General features: G+C 46.7%; 1 protein-coding gene across 2 annotated transcripts in view; it reads left to right on the top strand.

The window, feature by feature from the left end:
* rhbdd1 (rhomboid domain containing 1) overlaps window positions 1-12,438 on the top strand; it is a 72,183-nt gene extending 59,745 nt beyond the window's left edge. For both annotated transcript variants that reach the window (XM_085989963.1, XM_085989961.1), the window contains one exon: window positions 11,429-12,438. In XM_085989963.1, coding sequence (XP_085846089.1) covers window positions 11,429-11,529 — 101 coding nt within the window. In that variant the 3' untranslated portion in view covers window positions 11,530-12,438. The remainder of the gene's footprint in view (window positions 1-11,428) is intronic.
* The last annotated feature ends 7,764 nt before the right edge of the window (window positions 12,439-20,202 follow it).

The raw sequence follows: 20,202 nt of genomic DNA, 5'->3' as shown, positions 1-20,202 counted from the left end.
CTGAGATGATTGGCCTCCAACAACCACAACCATCTTCCTTTGTGCTAGGTATGACTCCAGCCAGTGGAGAGGTTTTTCCCCTGATTCCCATTGATTTCAATTTTACTAAGGTTCCTTGATGCCACACTCTGTCAAATGCTGCCTTGATGTCAAGGGCAGTCACTCTCACCTCACCTCTGGAATTTAGCTCTTTTATCCACATTTGGACCAGGGCTGTAATGAGGTCTGGAACTGAGTGGTCTTGGCGGAACCCAAACTGGGCATCAGTGAGCAGGTTATTGATGAGTAAGTGCCGCTTGATAGCGCTGTTGACAACACCTTCCATCAATTTGCTGATGATTGAGAGTAGACTGATGGGGTGGTAATTGGCCGGATTGGATTTGTCCTGCTTTTTGTGGACAGGACATACCTGGGCAATTTTCCACATTGTCAGGTAGATGCCAGTGTTGTAGCTGTATTGAAACAGCTTGGCTAGAGGCGCGGCTAGTTCTGGAGTATAAGTCTTCAGCATGATAGCCGGGATGTTGTCGGGGCCCATAGCCTTTGCTGTATCCAGTGCGCTCAGCCATTTCTTGATATCACGTGGAGTGAATCGAATTGGCTGAAGACTGGCTTCTGTGATGGTGGGGACCTCAGGAGGAGGCTGAGATGGATCATCCACTCGGCACTTCTGGCTGAAGATGGTTGTAAAAGCTTCAGCCTTGTCTTTTGCACATGCATGCTGAGCTCTGCCATCATTGAGGATGGGGATGTTCATGGAGCCTCCTCCCGTCAGTTGTTTAATGGTCCACCTCCATTCACGACTGGATGTGGCAGGACTGCAGAGCTTTGATCTGATCCGTTGGTGTGGGATCACTTAGCTCTGTTTATAGCATGCTGCTTCCGTTGTTTAACATGCATGTAGTCCTGTGTTGGAGCTTCTCCAGGTTGGCACCTCATTTTTAGGTACACCAGGTGCTGCTCCTGGCCTGCTCTTCTACACTCCTTATTGAACCAGGGTTGGTCCCTTGGCTTTATGTTAATGGTAGAATGAGGGGTATGCCAGGCCATGAGGTTACAGATTGTGGTGGAATACAATTCTGCTGCAGCTAATGGCCCACAGCGTCTCATTGAAACTTATAAAATTCTGACAGGACTGGACAGACTAGATGCAGGAAGGATGTTCCCGATGGTCGGGGAGTCCAGAACCAGGGGTCACAGTCTAAGGATAAGGGGTAGGCCATTTAGGACAGAAATGAGGAGGAATTTCTTCACCCAGAGAGTGGTGACCCTGTGGAATTCTCTACCACAGAAGGCAGTAGAGGCCAATTCATTAAATATATTCAAGAAGGAGTTGGATATATTTCTTGAGGCTAAAGGGATCAAGGGGTATGGGGAGAAGGCAGGGACAGGGTACTGAATTTGGATGATCAGCCATGATCGCATTGAATGGCGGAGCAGGCTCGAGGGGCCGAATGGCCTACTCCTGCTCCTATCTTCTATGTTTCTATGGATGCCCAGTTTTGAGCTGCTAGATCTGTTCTGAATCTATCCCATTTAGCACGGTGGTAGTGCCACACAACACGATGGAGGGTGTCCTCAGTGTAAAGACGGATTAGGGTGGGAAAGTGGAGTTGAGGTAGAAGATCAGCCATGATCTTATTGAAAAGTAGGCTCGAGGGGCTGTGTATATCCTGCTCCTATTTCATATGCTCATAAATGGTGTTGCACTGAATGGATTATGCTTCACTGGGCAGTAGTTTGTACGGTGGTGCAATGGGTGGGAATGCAGTGTGTTATGATTGGACCTTTGTACTTGATATCATAGCTGTAGGTTGGAGTTCAGTATAATAGGCTGTACAATAACCTGTATAGAACTGAGTTAGGTTAAATGAGGTTGGGCAGTATCTTATTTGTAGGGTGCAGTAATGAATAGTGCTGGTTTGTATGTTTGTAGCATTAGCTGCTACTATAGTTAGAAGTGTTGAGAAGACGGCCAGATAAATTTCTGATTCAGGAAGCAATATAGGTTTGTGGTGGGTATAAGATTAGCATAGATTGGGTCCTGAAACAGGACCAGGTTCGTGGAACAAGCTGGACGGGTTTGTTGATGGATGCTAATATGCCGCATGATTTACACTGTAACAATATGATTTATTTTCCTAACTGTTAAAGGACCCGGTATTATGTATACAACACATACTTGTGCTTTGGCATGAAGTGCATCCTATGGCTTTTGTTTCTTGTAATGTATACAATTAAAAATCAAACATTGGGTTCTCCTGAGATACTGTAAAGAGGAACATAATTTTAGTGTGACCAATGTTTGGTAACAGTAATCTTTTTGTCTTGGCAGAAAGGAATATATTCCCATTAATTAAGAAGCTAGAAAACATCTGGATCTAATCACTGCGCACACAAAACACAGGGCCTCCACTGGAGACTCAGCAATGCATGCTCTTCAGTCACTCGCAATGCCTCAGGAATTCCATATCCATTCAGATGAAATCCAGATTATTCTAACCTAGGAATGTGTAATAGTACAGCGATGTTAACTCTTCCATTACAGATTAGCTCAGTTGGAATGCTCACTTAACCTTAGGAGTAGGTTAATGTCCAGCCCTAGGTGAATGTTAATAATCAGGCCCCCTTTTATTTTTGGGGGGAAGAAATAGAATTAATGGAAGTAAGGGAGGGGCTATGAAGTGTTAAGTTGCAGGTTCATGCCTGTGGTTCCCTTTTGTGAAGTGTTCCAAACCTGACCAGTCCTGTTTTAGGGAGCAAGGAATGGAGATCAGGAGCTTTCCCAACACGGAGGAAAGGAAGTCCAAGGGAGAGGTATCTTCATCTGCCCTTGTTAATGTCTGGATGTGGGTTACAGTGGAAGCCGGAGAACAGATCACCTGCCCACTCTCCTAAATGTAATAATGGTGTGGAGATGCCGGTGTTGGACTGGGGTGGACAAATGTAAGAAGTCACACAACACCAGGTTATGGTCCAACAGTTTTACTTGAAATCACAAGCTTTCGGAGCGCTGCTCCTTCGTCAGGTGGAGTCACCTGACGAAGGAGCAGCGCTCCGAAAGCTTGTGATTTCAAATAAAACTGTTGGACTATAAGAACATAAGAAATAGGAGCAGGAGTAGGCCAATCGGCCCCTCGAGCCTGCTCCGCCATTCAATAAGATCATGGCTGATCTGATCCTATCTGCCAATCCACTATCACAGAACCATCTCCTGAATCTAACAGAATTAGACACACGAAATAGGAGCAGGATCAGGCTACACGGCCCCTGGGCCCGCTCCGCTACCCACAGGGCCATGACCGATCCGAACCTAGACTCATGTCCAAATTCCTGCCCGCTCCCCGTAACCCTTAATTCCCTTTACTTCTAGGAAACTGTCTATTTCTGTTTTAAATTTATGTAATGATGTAGCTTCTACAGCTTTTTGGGGCAGCATATTTCATGGACCTACCACCCTCTGAGTGAAGTAGTTCCTCCTCATCTCAGTTTTGAAAGAGCAGCCCCTTATTCTAAGACTATGCCCCCTAGTTCTAGTTTCACCCATCATCGGGAACATCTTCCCCGCATCCACCCGATCCAACCCCTTCACAATCTTATATGTTTCAATAAGATCGCCTCTCATTCTTCTGAACTCCAATGAGTAGAGTCCCAATCTACTCAACCTCTCCTCATATGTCCATCCCCTCATCCCCGGGATTAACCGAGTGAACCTTCTTTGTACTGGTGTTGTGTGACTAAATGTAATAGTGGGTGGGGGGGGAAAGAAAAAATACTATTTGCACAAATCCTTCCAATGATTATTAGCATCCTTTTTAGTTTACTTCTTTATTTCTGTTTCCAAAAAAGATTTTCTCAAGATTTGTTTTGAGTTGTGAATGCCGATTACAGTAGAATTGTCTGTGTTATGAAATCCATTGACATGAAGGAGCTGAATTAATTTACAGAGATGATCTGATTAATGAAACACCCTGGGGTCGATGACTTTCTTTACTGGGTGGGCTGATTAATCGAGTGTGGGGAATTCAGTCTGTGGTTGTACATATTTGGTCTGGGGGAAGAAGCAGAGTATTGTAGTTTGTCCTAGTGGTTTGGATCTGTCTTGGGGTGGGGGGAGTGCGGGAAATTGAATCTCTGGTGGGTGGGTGTATGTGTCTGTCTGCCTGGTGGCTTCTGACCCATCCAGGAGAGAGGGATCGAATTTCTAGGGTGAAGGAAGGGATCATTGCCTGACCCTTGTTTTATCAATTTAAACGTTTCAACCCCAAATGGTAAAAGTTGAATTCCTAGTCTATCATTTCAGCCTGTTGAATTGCAGCTTAGGTGAGCAGACTATTTGAATTTTCTTAATGTTAGTTGACATTCACACCCCTGTTGCTAGGTTACTCCATGTCCACACACTCGAGTCATGTGGAAGTCAGCCTCCACATTTTAACCACTTTAACTGTCATGTGTTTGCTGCAGGCTGTCTCATTTATTGTAGCGTTGCTGTGTAATTGCAGGAACTGGGCAAGCCGAAATAGCGGTGGGTATGTGGGAGAGGGAGAGAAGTCATTGATTTGGGGTTTCTTAATCGAGGCTCTCCTCCCTTCTCCTTGGTGCTGTCTGACGCTGGAAGCAGGTGGTTGGCATTTGGGTCTGTGCAGGCATCTGCAGTTTTCAGCTGGAAATCAGAAATCAAGTTGCTTGTCAGCAGGTGTCCAGGATCCAATTAACTCATTGGCGGGGTGGGCCGGTGGGGAGACGAGAGTGCTTCTCTATATAAACCTTGGCTCAGGGCAGGGGAAGAAATCACTTTCGGTTTAGGGTCACCCTGACCCGAACTGAATGCAATCTTCTATGGGAGTGTGAGTATAATTGGAGCTGCAGTCAAATTGATTTGTGTAAAGGAAGAAAAGCAAGAGGCCTTAACAAAATTCAAGGGTAGCCTAATAAAACAGCCAGACAGATTGGATGTGTACATGTATTTGTGTGTAGTTTGTAGCTTCATGACCTGTGAAGTCACATTAATGTCGCTCAATCCAATACAGAACATCTTGATTCGCACATAGGAGATTTATTGTTAAAATGTTTTGTGTGAGGAAGTGCTGTCGGTAATTTTCACATGTAGTTGCAATTTGTATAAACTTTGTACTGAGGCTGATCCCTAATGCCAGGGGTCTGAGTCATGAGGAAAGACTGGAGGTGGGTTTTTCAGCCTGGAGTGCCTGAAAGCTGACCTTCTCGTGGCATATTAAATAGTTAAGGGATTGGAAAAGAAATCTGGAATGCTACTTAAAATTAAACTGAGAGTAGGACAAGAGGACATGGGTTCAATCCAGTAAAAGGTACGATCAGGACTGGTATCAGGAAGTTCTTTACACAAAAAGAATAACCAACACTTGGTGAAGTCAGAAATCCTGGAATCATTTAAGAAACAGTTAGATATAGCAATGGGGTACTAGAGGGTCTTTCTATATAGATCTATTAAAATGGGCTGAATGGCCTTCCTCACCCATAAGTATCTTGTAATCTCCTTTTCATTCAGTGGGGAGTGCTCTGCTTATACTGGAGGTCCTAAGGAAAGACATACGTGCCTTAAAGGCGGTGCAACAAAGGTTCACTAGGTTGATTCCTGGGATGAGAAGGTTGTCTTACAAGGAGAGATTGAGTAGAATGGACCTATACTCTTGAGTTTAGAAGAATGAGAGGTGATCTCATTGAAACATATACGATTCTGAGAGGGCTTGACAGGGTAGACGCTGAGAGGCTGTTTCCCCTGGCTGGAGAGTCTAGAACTAGGGGGCATAGAAGATAAGGGGGGTCAGCCATTTAGGACTGAAGGGAAATTTCTTCACTCAGGGCTGTGAATCTTTGGAATTCTCCACCCCAAGAGGGCTGTGGATGCTCAGTCGTTGAGTGTATTCAAGGCTGAGATCGATAGATTTTTGGACTCTAAGGGAATCGAGTGATACGGGGATCGGGTGGGAAAGTGGCGTTGAGGTAGAAGATCAGCCATGATCTTATTGAATGGCGGAGCAGGCTCGAGGGGCTATATGGCGACTCCTGCTCCTATTTCTTATGTTCTTGGGTCACATTGCATATTAAATTGCCTGCAACGCAAACTTATGAGTTGCAGTATGCAGTAACTTACTGGAATTGCAAGTGTAGAATTGGTGTCGGCATATAGCAGACTTGTATCTCTCTGGTCCGTTCCACCCATCGTTGATTTAACTGTGTGCTAATTGCACCCACTATAAGTGGAGCAGCTCCATGAATCTACTCGTAATCAGGGCAGCCAAGCAGATTCACCCTCAGAATTTCCAGATAATGAACCCGGATTATAGTGGAGGGGTTTCTATACATTTCTGTGCAGTTTTTTTTTGGTGTAGGGAGAGAAGCGGTTGCAGTTGTATTGGCTATTGGATTTTCAAGCTGAAATTAATTCTGGTTTGGATGTTGTAGAGTGGTTGGTGGAAACTTAGCACCAAGTTTAGCACACCGCTGTGCCTCATCTCGCATTTAGTAAGTTACCCTTGGTTTGGAGAATTATCATTTTTAACCGGTTATGATTTGTGTAATGTAAGTATGTCGCATTTTGTTCAATATTATAGACGACAACAACTTGCATTTATATAGCGCCTTTAGCGTAGTAAAAACGTCCCAAGGCGCTTCACAGGAGTGTTATCAAGCAAAATTGGACACTGGAATGGTTTCCACAGAGGTTTCTTCATTGCTGTCAAACTAAAGCTGCTGGCCAGTGAAGAACTTCATTCTCCAAATGCTGCCCATTAAATAGTGAAAGTGTTTGTGTAAGAAATGGGTCTTCAGAAATGCAACTGTTGGAAATCTTGACCACCTTTTTTAATCACTTCAGTATTGTGGTTTTCAGCTTTTCTGCATGGTGGAAATCGATGTGCTGCTAGGGATCCCCCTGCAATGACGTGTTACCAGGAACACCCTTTAATAATGCAAATATTAGAATCCTTGACCAGTGCTTGTAAATCAACAAGTAAAGATATCTGACAACCGAGGGATAGAAATCAGATGACTTTGGGGATCTCCTGTGGAGCCCTTGTGGTCCGGTACCGCAGTCTGAAAACCTATCCCTTCAAATGCAACAAAACAAGCGCCGAGTGGATGATCCATATCTGCCTACTCCCGAGGTCCCCACCATCACAGAAACCAGTCTTCAGCCAATTCGATTCACTCCACGTGATATCAAGAAACGGCTGAGCGCACTGGATACAGCAAAGGCTGTGGGCCCCGACAACATCCCGGCTGTCGTGCTGAACCCTTGTGCTCCAGAACTAGCCGCGCCTCTAGCCAAGCTGTTCCAGTACAGCTACAACACTGGCATCTATCCGACAATGTGGAAAACTGCCCAGGTATGTCCTGTCCACAAAAAGCAGGACAAATCCAATCTGGCCAATTACCACCCCATCAGTCTACACTCAATCATCAGCAAAGTGATGGAAGGTGTCATCGACAGTGCTATCAAGCGGCACTTACCAACAACCTGCTCACCGATGCCCAGTTTTAGTTCCGCCAAGACCATTCCGCTCCCGACCTCATTACAGCCTTGGCCCAAACGTGGACAAAGGAGCTGAATTCCAGAGGTGAGGTGAGTGTGACTGCCCTTGACATCAAGGCAGTATTTGACCGAGTCTGGCATCAAGGAGTCCTAGTAAAACTGAATTCAATGGGAATCAGGGAAAATGCTACACTGGCTGGAGTCATACCTAGCACAAAGGAAGATGGTTGTGGTGGTTGAAGGTCAATCATCACAGCCCCAGGACATCGCTGCAGGAGTTCCTCAGGGCAGTGTCCTAGGCCCAACCATCTTCAGCTGCTTCATCAATGACCTTCCCTCCAACATATGGTCATAAATGGGGATGTCCGCTGATGACTGCACAGTGTTCAACGCCATTCGCAACTCCACAGATAATGAAGCAGTCCATGCCCGCGTGCAACAAGACCTGGACGACGTTCAAGCTTGGGCTGATAAGTGGCAGGTAACATTCGCGCCACAGAAGTGCCAGGCAATGACTATCTCCAACAAGTGAGAGTCTAACCACCTTCCCTTGACATTCAATGGCATTACCATTGTCGAATCCCCCACTATCAACATCCTGGGGGTCACCATTAACCGGAAACTTAACTGGACCAGCCACATAAATACTGTGGCAACAAGAGCAGGTCAGAGGCTAGGTATTCTGCGGTGAGTGTCTCACCTCCTGACTCCCCAAAGCCTTTCCACCATCTACAAGGCACAAGTAAGGAGTGTGATGGAATACTCTCCACTTGCCTGGATGAGTGCAGCTCCAACAACACTCAAGAAGCTCGACACCATCCAGGACAAAGCAGCCTGCTTGATTGGCACCCCATCCACCACCTTAAACATTCACTCCCTCCACCACCGGCGTACCGTGGCTGCAGTGTGTACCATCTACAAGATGCACTGCAGCAACTCGCCAAGGCTTCTTCGGCAGCACCTCCCAAACCCGTGACCTCTTCCACCTAGAAGGACAAGGGCAGCAGGCGCATAGGAACACCACTACCTCCAAGTTCCCCTCCAAGTCACACACCATCCTGACTTAAAAGTTTATCGGCGATCCTTCATTGTCGCTGGGTCAAAATCCTGGAACTCCCTACCTAACAGCACTGTGGGAGTACCATCACCACACGGACTGCAGCGATTCAAGAAGGCGGCTCACCACCACCTTCTCAAGGGTAACTTGGGATGGGCAATAAATGCTGGCATTGCCAGCGACGCCCAGATCCCATAAATGAATTTTTTTTAAATAGCCGTATACTTCCAACAAGCTGAAACTTTCATCTGATAAAATGTGGAACACAAAATTAAAGGGTTTGAGGTATAACATGCTCGCAGTAACTTTATCAATTGAAAGTGATAGGAATTGACTAATTATGTGTGCAGTATTTATGTAGTCACAGTGAAATGGATTGTTTTGACTGAAAAATGTAGTAATGTTCCAAGAATAGTACTTAAATAAATAAATTATGTGTTGGATCATGTTCATTGTATGCACTCTATTTTTAATTGGATGCTTACATGGCTTCTGCAAACTCTGCACTCATTGGAGAAGCAGACCCGTGACTCTTGTCTTCACTGTTTCCATCAGCCTGTCCCATTGGCCACAAACTTCAGCACCTGTGATAGACCAGTGTTGTCCAGTGCATTATCCACTAGCCACATGTGGCTTATTGGGAATCCAGATATGGCTAATTGCAATTCTGATTAGTAAATAAAACCTAAGTCGTTGGGCATGTGATTGCGATACTCATTTGTACGGTGTATGCATGTGTACTTTAACCTTTTTGTGCATTTATTGGTAAAGTAGTAAGACAAAAAGCAGAGTGTATGTGTGTGTTTTGATTGTTGTGAGTGCATTACTTCCAAGGTTACTGAATTGTGGTAGATGTATGTTAAGTAAATATACACATGAAATACATTTACCTGTATTGTGTGGGTGCATATAAGGTGTTGTCTACTAAAATTAGTGCCTGTGGCTAAAACGGTATCGCTGTAGCCACACCTGTGGCTAGTCAGTGATTTCTATTGGACAACACTGTGAGAGATGTTGCTTTTAAGCATAACTTTTGAGATGAAGCCTTTTTTTTAGTTGACTTGTGCCCAATAATGTGGTTAAATAATGATAGATCTAAACATAGATGGTGTGGAACAATATTGTTCAATTCCTGTTGAGATTATGGCAATGTTATCCGTGGATTGCAACCAGTTAGGGTTGCATACTGTTGAGTGGAAAACCTGTGGTTTCATGCTTTGATCTTTGAGGATCAAGGAGAAATGTCATAGGCTGGGAATTTGCACATGCAAACGGGATTTCCACCGCACTTGTGGTGAAGCAGGAGCAGCTCCAAGGAAATTCCTGGCTATAGTTTCTCTTCCTGCAAATGCAACCTGTGATTATGCACCTACCTCAAGTAATGAAATAGCTTGAGGAGAATCTATGAGGCAGCACAGACATGGGCCAGAGGCATGGGGGGAAGTGAAAGTTGTGCAAATGTAAAACCCGACTCCAACCCGCCCTTTCACCTTTCATGTGCAAATTCCCAGCCTATGACATTTCTCCTTGATCCTCAAAGATCAAAGCATGAAGTTGGGATGGAAGGGGTGGGATGCCAACCCGCTGCCAGGAGGCAGGTTGGCAATTTAAATATTATAATGAGGCTTGAAGCCTCTACTTTAACCTGCTTTGCAGGTTTTACTGCAGGCGACTGGGGATCCCAGGGCTCGAGATTCCTGGTGACTGCAACAAGGTGGCCATAACCTCGGGGAGCACTCCCTGTGGGCCAGGAGGAGCAGGAATGCTTCCTCGGCCCCCTATGCTCCACCATCAGCCCGCACTCCCTGGGGTCGGGGATCGGTCCACCATCTCCCTCCCCCTCCCCCCTTCCCCTCCCCCCCGGATCGCGGCTGAGCCCCGGGGTCGGGGATCGGACCCCCCTTCCCCCAACCTGAGCCCAGCGCTTACCTTGTCCTGTGGCCTCCTGGTCCGTGATCCCCGCATGACTGGAAGTCAGCCTGTCAATCCTGACTTCTGGGTGGGGAACCCGCCCTTCACGTCGCATGCACGCTGTAGAGTCAAAACTCCACAGCGTGCCAGGAAACCCGAACTTACGGGTTTCCTGCCATCTCCTGGGTCCCCAGCACTGTGCGGGTGGGACCCAGGAAACTCCAGCCCTGATGTTCCAAATGGCCGCCTTCTATTCTATAAATTTCCTTTAGTCCTATGATGGTGGAAGAAGTAGTTGAAGTGGACCAAATACGTTTTTTGATCGTATACTTTGTGTCCTAATAGATTTTAAGCAATCTGAAATAGCCTCAGTGGCTTCCCCAAAAATTGGATCTGTCTCTATCTCGTCCCCTTCAATTCTCTCCACTTGCTGGTGTATGTTGTTCAACTTCCTATAGAAGAGTGACCTTGTGTTCACCCAACAGTGTCGTCATCTGGTGCTGTGCTGATTGTCTCTTCCAATTACCACTGAGTTGAAGGATTGTCTGCTTCTCAATAGAATGGGAAAACAATAATTTTTCTTTATTCTTGCAGGGGAAAGTTGGGCAATGTGAGTAGTGAATCTTAAACCTCAAACTTTTCCTTAACTAACGAATAGAATTTCTCATTTCAGAATTCTCATGTTAGGTGTCTCCCCTATAATTAAGGGCTAGGTGCATGCATAATATTTTGTATTCCCAATATGTTGTCACTTGATAATATACCTTGAGCACTTTAAGCAAGCAGAATAATTGTCTGCCTACCCTTTAGTCAGACAGCAGTAGGAAGCTACTACACATGGTAGATAGCCCCGTTACTCGGGCAGCCTTGAAGTAAGTATTCTGTGTTCCAAGCCTGAATCAGTCATATTCTAAGACAAGCAGCTCACTTTCATCTTGTGTTTTCAGGGGCCCATAGTAATGGCAGACGACCATACACCTTTGGGAGACCAAGACAACTGAGTGAAGAGGAAATGAGGCAGCAAAGACTGAATCGATTTGCCAGATGATTATCAACTCTCATTCCTTGCTATCCACTCCTGTTACGACCTTTGGTTGCATATTGTTACTGTTTGCACCTTTCATAAACTCTGTTTGCTTTTTGGAATCAGTGATACGGTTATCGGTTTTATTTTTTGTTACATGCTCTTGGTTTAAACGTCACGTAAACTACCTTAAGTTTTTTAAACATTTCTTCAAAACTTCTAGCAGTGATGTTGAGACTGGTGGAATGTTGACTAGAAGAGTCAATTTGAAATTGCAGTCTTAACTAACCTGTGCGCTCAATGAAGCATAGCTCATGCCATATTGGTTTTCTCTACGAGAGGGAAGAAAACCATTCTGTACCACAATAAAGCATGTTTACTTACCGCTGCATCATGGATGGGTTCAACACTTGAAATGAACTGCCAGGCTGGCTGGTGGAGGCGAAAACCCTGGTTGTACTTAATCGATTAGATGCTGCAATGGGAGGAGGGAAACTGTAGGGTGCTTCTGGATAGATGAACCAAGTAGCCTTCCTCATCCATAATTATCTTGTCACTGGTATTGATGGTATTTGAAGGTATCACCGGTTGGAATGCCAGAGGCAATCTTGCAACACCAATAGGGAAGCCACACTCCAAGGGAATGGGGGACAGAGTTAGTGCTACAATACTGATTCTCTGACGCACAGCTCCCCACTTGCAGCACGGGATCGTGGAATCATCTCCGATGTATCCTCCCAGCCTGGAGAGAAATGAAAGGCTTGCATTTGTATAGCAATTCTCTCAGAAACGTCTCCAAGACTTTCACATACAGTTAATTACTTAAGTGTAATTTTGTAGTCCAATGCTGAACTGCTTGAAGAGAAAATGTATTTAAAAGAAGGCAAAACATAATCTTTCAGTACAGAAACAAAAATAAAATTTATTCTTCTATTGCTTGTTTGTATTTGTCTTTATTTGGGATTCAGAGTTGTTGTTGCAGCATTGTATGCTCTCTGATCGATACAGGCCTCAATTTGTAAGAAGAATGAAACATTTATATTTTGACAATTTTAATAGCTACTCTAGAATAGGACACTGGAAATAGAACCACGCCGTCAACTAAAAAACAAGTCCAAAAAAACGAATACTTAAATACCAAAAGTTAAACACGAGTGTACAGTTGGGTGTTTCATTGTGAAAATTTTATCTACAGCAGTTAATGCTGTTTGAGGTGAGCCATGTAACTCAACAATTCATTCATTCTATCGCATATAGTGTGTGAATTACAAAAGGAATGATTTTTCTTTGCCTTGAATAGGTGAATGATGAGACAGACTGCAGAGCACAAAGATTTGTCATTTTGATCATAATGGGGGCGGGGAGAGGGGCGGGACGTGAGGAGAGTTACACTGCAGCTTAAAAAATTAATCGGAATAATTTACCTTTAGAGTAACTTAGTGTTGTGGAAAGTAATGGAAGAGGGAGAAACTGTACATGGATGATCGTTGCTGCTAACTGGACAAATGAAAAACTGAACCTAGTTAGTTATATTCTTTTAACAAATGGGTATCACTTTCACCATGACCCATCACTGTTTTGAGACTTTCTGTCAATACAAACACGCAAGTCCTTCATCAAAAATGTAATCATGCATTTCACATCAGATGGGTATGATTACAGGACAGGTTGAGTGAGTTGAATGGAATGGTGTATGATTCGCCGTATTGTGTTTGAAAATAACTTGGTCAAAACATTGTTTTTAAAATAGATGCCAATTACTCCTTGTTGTATGACAATGACATCTGATTAGCTCCATACATTATATCCAAACATCACAAAAAACTTAGCTCTAAATTCTTTGTGATTTTCCTTACTGCTACTCCTTATCCAAGTCTGAAATTTGGTTTGAAAATATAAATCATAACAAGCTTTAGATCTGGTTACAATCACTAGAAACCAATTGATTTTTATTTTTCAAAGCAGCCTTTCATGTGGGTAGGAAAAGTTCTCTAATTATCTTTTTAATGTTACATGATGTGCACTTTATGAATCCTTCTACTTTTTGATTATTACACTTGCATTCAATAAACACAATGTGTACTCATTGATGCAACTTGCAAATGTAGGTCAGGGAAAAGGACAGTTTGAATGAAACTGATCCAAACTCAACAAGAGCTGGAGCGTAACAGTCGGAGGGTTTCCTCCTCTGGCCACATCTGAGCAGCAAAATTACAGAGGCATTGCCAAGTTTCCTGATGTAGAAAAGTCTTTCTTTTCAATTTGAGATAATTGGATCCCAGAGCCTTAAAGTGAGTTTGTAATATAACCAACAGTTTATAATCAGTTGGCTTTTGTATTTGGTGAAAAAAAAGATAAAATAATGTTACTCTTCCTGGAGCCATATTGTCTGCACAACCTTGTAAAATTGCTTTCAATTTTTGCCTTGTAAATAAAGAAGGCTTTGCTCTAGGTATATGACAGCAAACATCCTTTTTTATTATGTATGCTAACACCATAGTCACTGTAGGTGATACTTATGAGGTTAGGCTCACGGGTCATGGTTTATGAGTACCACATGTGACCATTTTGCAACTGCTGCACATGCATGACCCCTCCTGATGAGCGTGCAGCCTGACACAATGGCTCACTTCCTGCTACTGTCTTCTTTCCAAACTATTTCTCTCCTGCATGTATTTGGCCCTTTTAACATCCGCTCTGTTCATCCCTCCTGGCGTTTTTTCCTAACCTGACGCTCTCCATTCCACTTATTTGACTGGGCTCCCTGCTGTGAAAAAAGGAACGTATAGTCGCAGAGCGGCCTCCCAATAGCACTGACCTCCAATGGACTAGCACTAAAAATTGCAGCCTAGGTCATGGGGGGAGTGAGCCAACTGTGTAGCTCTCCCACATTTATCTGTCGAATGTGCAGCTAGTCTTTTGTAAATCGGCTGCAGGCCCAGCATTCTGTATGCATGTAGACTGGCCGTGACATTTTTCTCAGTGCACATCCATTATGGTATGACTACAAAGACAATCATAATGAAATCAAAACTGTACATCATGACATCGCCACCATTGCAGAGTGTTGCCACTGGAGCAGCATGTTTACTGCCTCCAGGAAGATTGGCAACAGTCTGAAACAACCAGTTCTTCTTTGTCACCAGACTTGAAAATAAACCTGCTAGATCTTAAGACCAACAGGGTTTAAGGTATCATCCCACTGTCCAAACCTCTGGGCACCATCTTTTCTCAAATATCTATCTACTTCCCTTTTAAAAGCTGTAACCGTTTGTGCCTCCATCACTGTTTCCAATGGGGCATGCTATATCCTAAGAACCTTCTGCGGGGGGGGAAAAAAGCTTCTCTTAACTTTTTCATGCTTTTGACGATGATCTTCAATTTATGCCCTCTAGTTACCAACTCACCAACCAATGGAAATTGTTTTTTTTCTCTATTCAACCTATTAAAATCCATCAGAATTTTGAACACCTCTGTGAGATGTGCTCATAACCTTCTCTGTTCTAGTGAAAAGAGCCCCAGTTTCTCTGGACACTCCTAATAACTAAAGTCTCTCATCCTTGATATTGTAGGAACGTGAGTTCCTAACTAAAAGACTGAGTTCTACTCAGGCGATTAAACAAAACGAACTTTAATGAAACAAACAGGTTTTAACAAGAAACTGCAGGATAACATCGAATACAGGTCTGTTCTCTTTGGAGGCTCCACGAGGACTGCTCGGGCGGTCTGGTCGCCGACATCACGTTCTTCCCGCCAGTCGGGGATCACGTGATGAACGGTATGACGTCATCACGTTTTACCCGCGCTGTTAAGGTAACTACACTCTGTACAGTTAAACAGTATAAATAAAGGTACAGACACAGGCTGTAGCTAACATGCTGTTAAAGGAATTATATACAACCGATCTGAGTCCTTTGGTGGCTCCGCCACATGCGCCCCCCCCCCAGAATTGTCTTTAACAGTAAAAGTGAGACGTCGAGGAGGCCTGACAAGCCTGTCCGAGCAACTTCAGTAACCTGGCAGAGGAAGCTGATGGGCGGCGGTCGAGCTGGCGGGCGGCTGTGGATTAGCTGGCGCGGCGGGTGTGGTTGAACTGGCGGGCAGCTGTGGTTGATCTGTCAAGGCGGCTGCGGGCGGAGGGCCACGTTTCGGCGGTTGAGTGATGACGACTGGGCAGTCAAGGTCCAAATGAGCCGGCTTCAACTGGTCCACCGAAATGTGATCAGGCTTTCCTCCGATGTCGACCGAAAAGGATTTGTCTCCCGGTTCGATGACGCAGAAAGGACCAGTGTAAGGAGGCTTGAGCGGATCCCGGTGAGCGTCATGGCGGATAAAGACGTACTCGGCGCTCTTCAGCTCAACTGGCACGTGGGAGGTCTGTAGGCTGTGATTTGACGTAGGCACCGGAGCGAAACACCTGGCCGCTTCCTGGTGGCTGACGAGTTGCTGGGAGGCAGACCACAGTTTTGTGGGAGAAGGGAGGAAATCACCTGGGACTCGGAGCGGCTGGCCATAAACGAGCTCCGCCGAAGACGATCGCAGGTCTTCTTTGGGCGCTGTACGAAGACCCAAAAGGACCCATGGGAGTCTGTCCACCCATCCTGCACCTTGAGGACTGGCCTGTAGGGCGGCTTTAAGCGACCTGTGGAATCGCTCGCACAGGCCGTTCGCCTGTGGATGATAGGCGGTGGTGCGATGAAGCTTGGTGCCGAGCCCCTGAGCTACCACGTTCCAGAGCTCCGAGGAGAATTGTGGCCCACGATCAGAAGAGATGTCCGCCGGTACCCCGAAACGAGCAACCCAACAGGAGATGAAAGCTCTAGCAACATCCGCCGAAGTGGTGGAAACCAAAGGAATTGCCTCTGGCCACCTAGTGGTGCGGTCCATCACGGTGAGGAGATGAGTATAGCCATGGGAAGGTGGAAGTGGCCCCACCAGGTCCACATGCACGTGGTCGAAACGACGTTCCAGAACAGCGAACGTAGCCACTGGAGCTTTAACATGACGCTGGACCTTGGCCTTCTGGCAGACCACGCAGGTGTTGGCCCAGTCACGGACATCCAGGTGCATACCCTTCCAGACGAATTTCGCCGACATAAGCCATTGTGAGGCCTTCATACCAGGGTGCGACAACCCGTGTATTGCGTCGGAACACTCTCCGGCACCATGCGACTGGCACGATAGGCCGGGGAACTCCCATAGAGACATCGCAAAGGAGCGTGGTGCCTGCGGCCTGGAAGCTGACATCGGCCGCTTGGAAACTAGATGGGACGGTTCTGTATAATTGGACCTCTGGGTCCAAAATCTGATCCTCAGCCATGAGGGCGTAGTCAATCCCAAGGTGAACCGCGTGGACCGTCGCGCGGGAGAGGCAATCCGCTACCAGGTTGTCTTTACCAGACACATGTTGAATGTCTGTGGTGAATTCAGAAATAAACGTCAGGTGACGTTGTTGACGAGCTGACCACGGTTCGGTGGTCTTGGCCATGGCGAAAGTCAGCGGCTTGTGGTCGACAAAAGTCGTGAAGGAGCGTCCTTCCAATAAAAACCAGAAATGGCGGATGGCCAGAAAAAGGGCCAGCAACTCCCGATCGAAGGTGCTGTATTTTCTCTCATTTTTCCGCAGTTGACGCCTGAAAAACGCCAGCGGTTGCCACATGCCATTCACCCACTGCTCCTGTACTGCGCCAATGGCATAGTCTGACGCGTCTGTAGTAAGGGCGATGGTGGCGCCTGGAAGCGGGTGTGCCAGCATGGTTGCATTGGCCAAGGCGCTCTTGGTGTTGACGAACGCTTGGTCCATCTCGGCCGTCCAGCCGATTGGATCTTTACCGGCTTTGCCCTCGAGGGCCTCGTACAAAGGCTGCATAAGCAGGGCCGCCTTAGGGACGAATCGGTGATAGAAATTGACCATCCCCAGGAACTCTTGCAGAGCCCGGATGGTCTGCGGGCGTGGGAAAGAGGTAACAGCCTCCACTTTCATCAGTAAGGGAACGGCGCCATCCGAGGTGATGCGGTGTCCCAAAAAATGGATCCGTTGCAAGCCGAACTGGCACTTGGCTGGGTTGATGATTAATCCGTGCTGGCTGAGGTATGTGAAGAGGGTACGCAGATGGCCGATGTGCTCTTCCTTGCTAGCACTGGCGATGAGGATGTCGTCGAGGTAGATGAAGATGAAAGTAAGGTCTCAGAGCACAGAGTCCATAAGGCGCTGGAAAGCCTGTGCCGTGTTCTTCAAACCGAACGGCATCCGCAGGAACTCAAAAAGGCCGAACGGGGTGATAACGGCGGTTTTTGGAACGTCTTGCGGGTGAACGGGAACCTGGTGATACCCACGGACAAGGTCGACTTTAGAAAAGATGGAATTTCCTGCCAAATGGGCTGAAAGATCCTGGATATGCGGGATCGGGTACCGATCAAGAGTAGTGGCATCGTTTAGGCGTCGGTAGTCGCCGCATGGCCGCCAGCCGCCGCCAGGCTTCAGAACAATGTGGAGAGGCGAAGACCAGGGACTATTCGACCGGCGAATAATCCCCAGCCGCTCCATCGTGTCGAACTCCGCTTTCGCAGCCGCGAGCTTGCCGGGTTCAAGCCTTCGAGACCGTGCATAAACCGGGGAGCCAGTCGTGGCGATATGATGCTCCACACCATGCTTCATGACCGAGGTGGGGAAAGTTGGCCTGGTCAGCTCCGGGAACTCTCCAAGGAGACGAATGAAGTCATCCGGAGATGGGAACGTGCAGGCGACAGAGCGCGTCACGGCGTAACCGCGGTGGCACGGAATCGAGTGGAAGGTGGCCGTGTTGACCAACCAGCGGTGCTGGACATCGACGAGGAAATCGTTGGCACACAGAAAATCCGCCCCCAGGATGGCCTGCGAGACTTTGGCCGTGACGAATTCCCAGTGGAAGCGCTGACCGCTGAAACACACTTGGACCCGCCGCTTTCCGAAAGTTCGAATGGCTGCGCCATTAGCCGCCTCGAGGGAAAGGCCATGGCCCCCAGCTTGAATATCAAGACTTGACGCAGGTAGGATGCTACACTGCGACCCGGTGTCGCAAAGGAAACGTCGACCCGAAAGGGAGTCTGTGATGAAGAGAAGCTTCCCCGAAGATCCGATGGCCATCGCAGCCGCGGAGCGCCCGTTAGACCCGGTCCTCCTTCGCCATGAACGCTGCAGGAGCTTTGTTTTTTTTGGGGGCGAAAAGCTGCAGGGAGAGCGGCAGCGTCATGCTTTCGCGCCAAAGCGGGCGTGGTAGACGCACCAGCCCGCTGCAGAAGGAGCTGGAGCCGCGTCTGTGGGGGATGGGCGTCTTGTGGCGGCGCAGCACTGCTGGGTTACTGTGAAAATGTTATCTGCTTCGGCAGCAAGCTCTGCGCAGTCTGTAACCTCGGACATGGCTAGGGAAGCCTGCACCTGCTCTGGCAGTTAGCAGAGGAATAGCTCTCGGAAGAGGAAGCATTCCAGTTCGGCACGCTCATGAGCTCAGACGATTTGGAGTCCCCGAGGCCGGGCATAGCGAGAAGCCGGCGAGCGCGTTCTGACTTCGAGACCCCGAAGACTTGTAGCAACTGCGCCTTTAACGTATCATACTTGCGGTCAGTAGGTGGACTACCGAGAAGGCTGACGATCCACGAGGCAGTGGTGCTATCGAGGACGGAGACCACGTAGTAATAACAGGTCTGATCCGCGACGATGTTCCTGATGGCGAACTGGGCTTCAGCCTGGATGAACCACGTGGCTGGTTGTTGCTCCCAGAACTGTGGCAGTTTCAGAGTCACGGCGTTCGTTTCCATGCTGAAGATCTTCCGCGAAAACCGTTCACGAAAGTCAGGGTCACCAATGTAGGAACGTGAGTTCCTAACTAAAAGACTGAGTTCTACTCAGGCGATTAAACAAAACGAACTTTAATGAAACAAACAGGTTTTAACAAGAAACTGCAGGATAACATCGAATACAGGTCTGTTCTCTTTGGAGGCTCCACGAGGACTGCTCGGGCGGTCCGGTCACTGACGTCATCACGTTCTTCCCACCAGTCGGGGATCACGTGATGAACAGTATGACGTCATCACGTTTTACCCGCACTGTTAAGGTAACTACACTCTGTACAGTTAAACAGTATAAATAAAGGTACAGACTCAGGCTGTAGCTAACATGCTATTAAAGGAATTATATACAACCGATCTGAGTCCTTTGGTGGCTCCGCCACAGTATCATCTTAGTAAATCTCCTCTGAACCGTCTCCATGGCTTTAATATCCTTCCTAAAGTAGAGCGCCCACAATTGGATACATTGGGAGTTAAATTCAAGGACAGCAGGGGTGCAAAAGGTTGGTAGTGGATCAGCTACCCATTATACATTCCAGCCAGTTTTCCTTTCCAGTGCAGGGATTGGAGTTGTCATGAAGGTTGAAGAAATGTAGTAATAGTTGTATTGACAAAGATAAATGTTTAATCAGATGGGAAAGTATCCTAGATTATTTGTCTCGAAATTTCTCTTGCGGCCAGTAATTATTATTTTTTAGCAGTGAAACCCCCTTCAGGTCCCTTGTGGTTCTCTTGGTTACAATTTGAAGGGCCACATGGGCCTCTTTCTAACAAAGTTCTTGGCCTAGAAAGTTGGTGGGCTGCGCCACCAGTTAGCGCCTAAAGAGGGCACTTAGTGGTTTTAGCGCCACTGGCCACGCCTCCCGCGAA

The sequence above is a fragment of the Somniosus microcephalus genome, chromosome 6, assembly GCF_052327205.1.
Source record: "Somniosus microcephalus isolate GS21.2 chromosome 6, FLI_Smic_1.0, whole genome shotgun sequence".
NCBI lineage: Eukaryota > Metazoa > Chordata > Chondrichthyes > Squaliformes > Somniosidae > Somniosus > Somniosus microcephalus.
The sequence above is the reverse complement of the archived record's forward strand: the minus strand, read 5'-3'. Positions and strand labels throughout refer to the sequence as shown.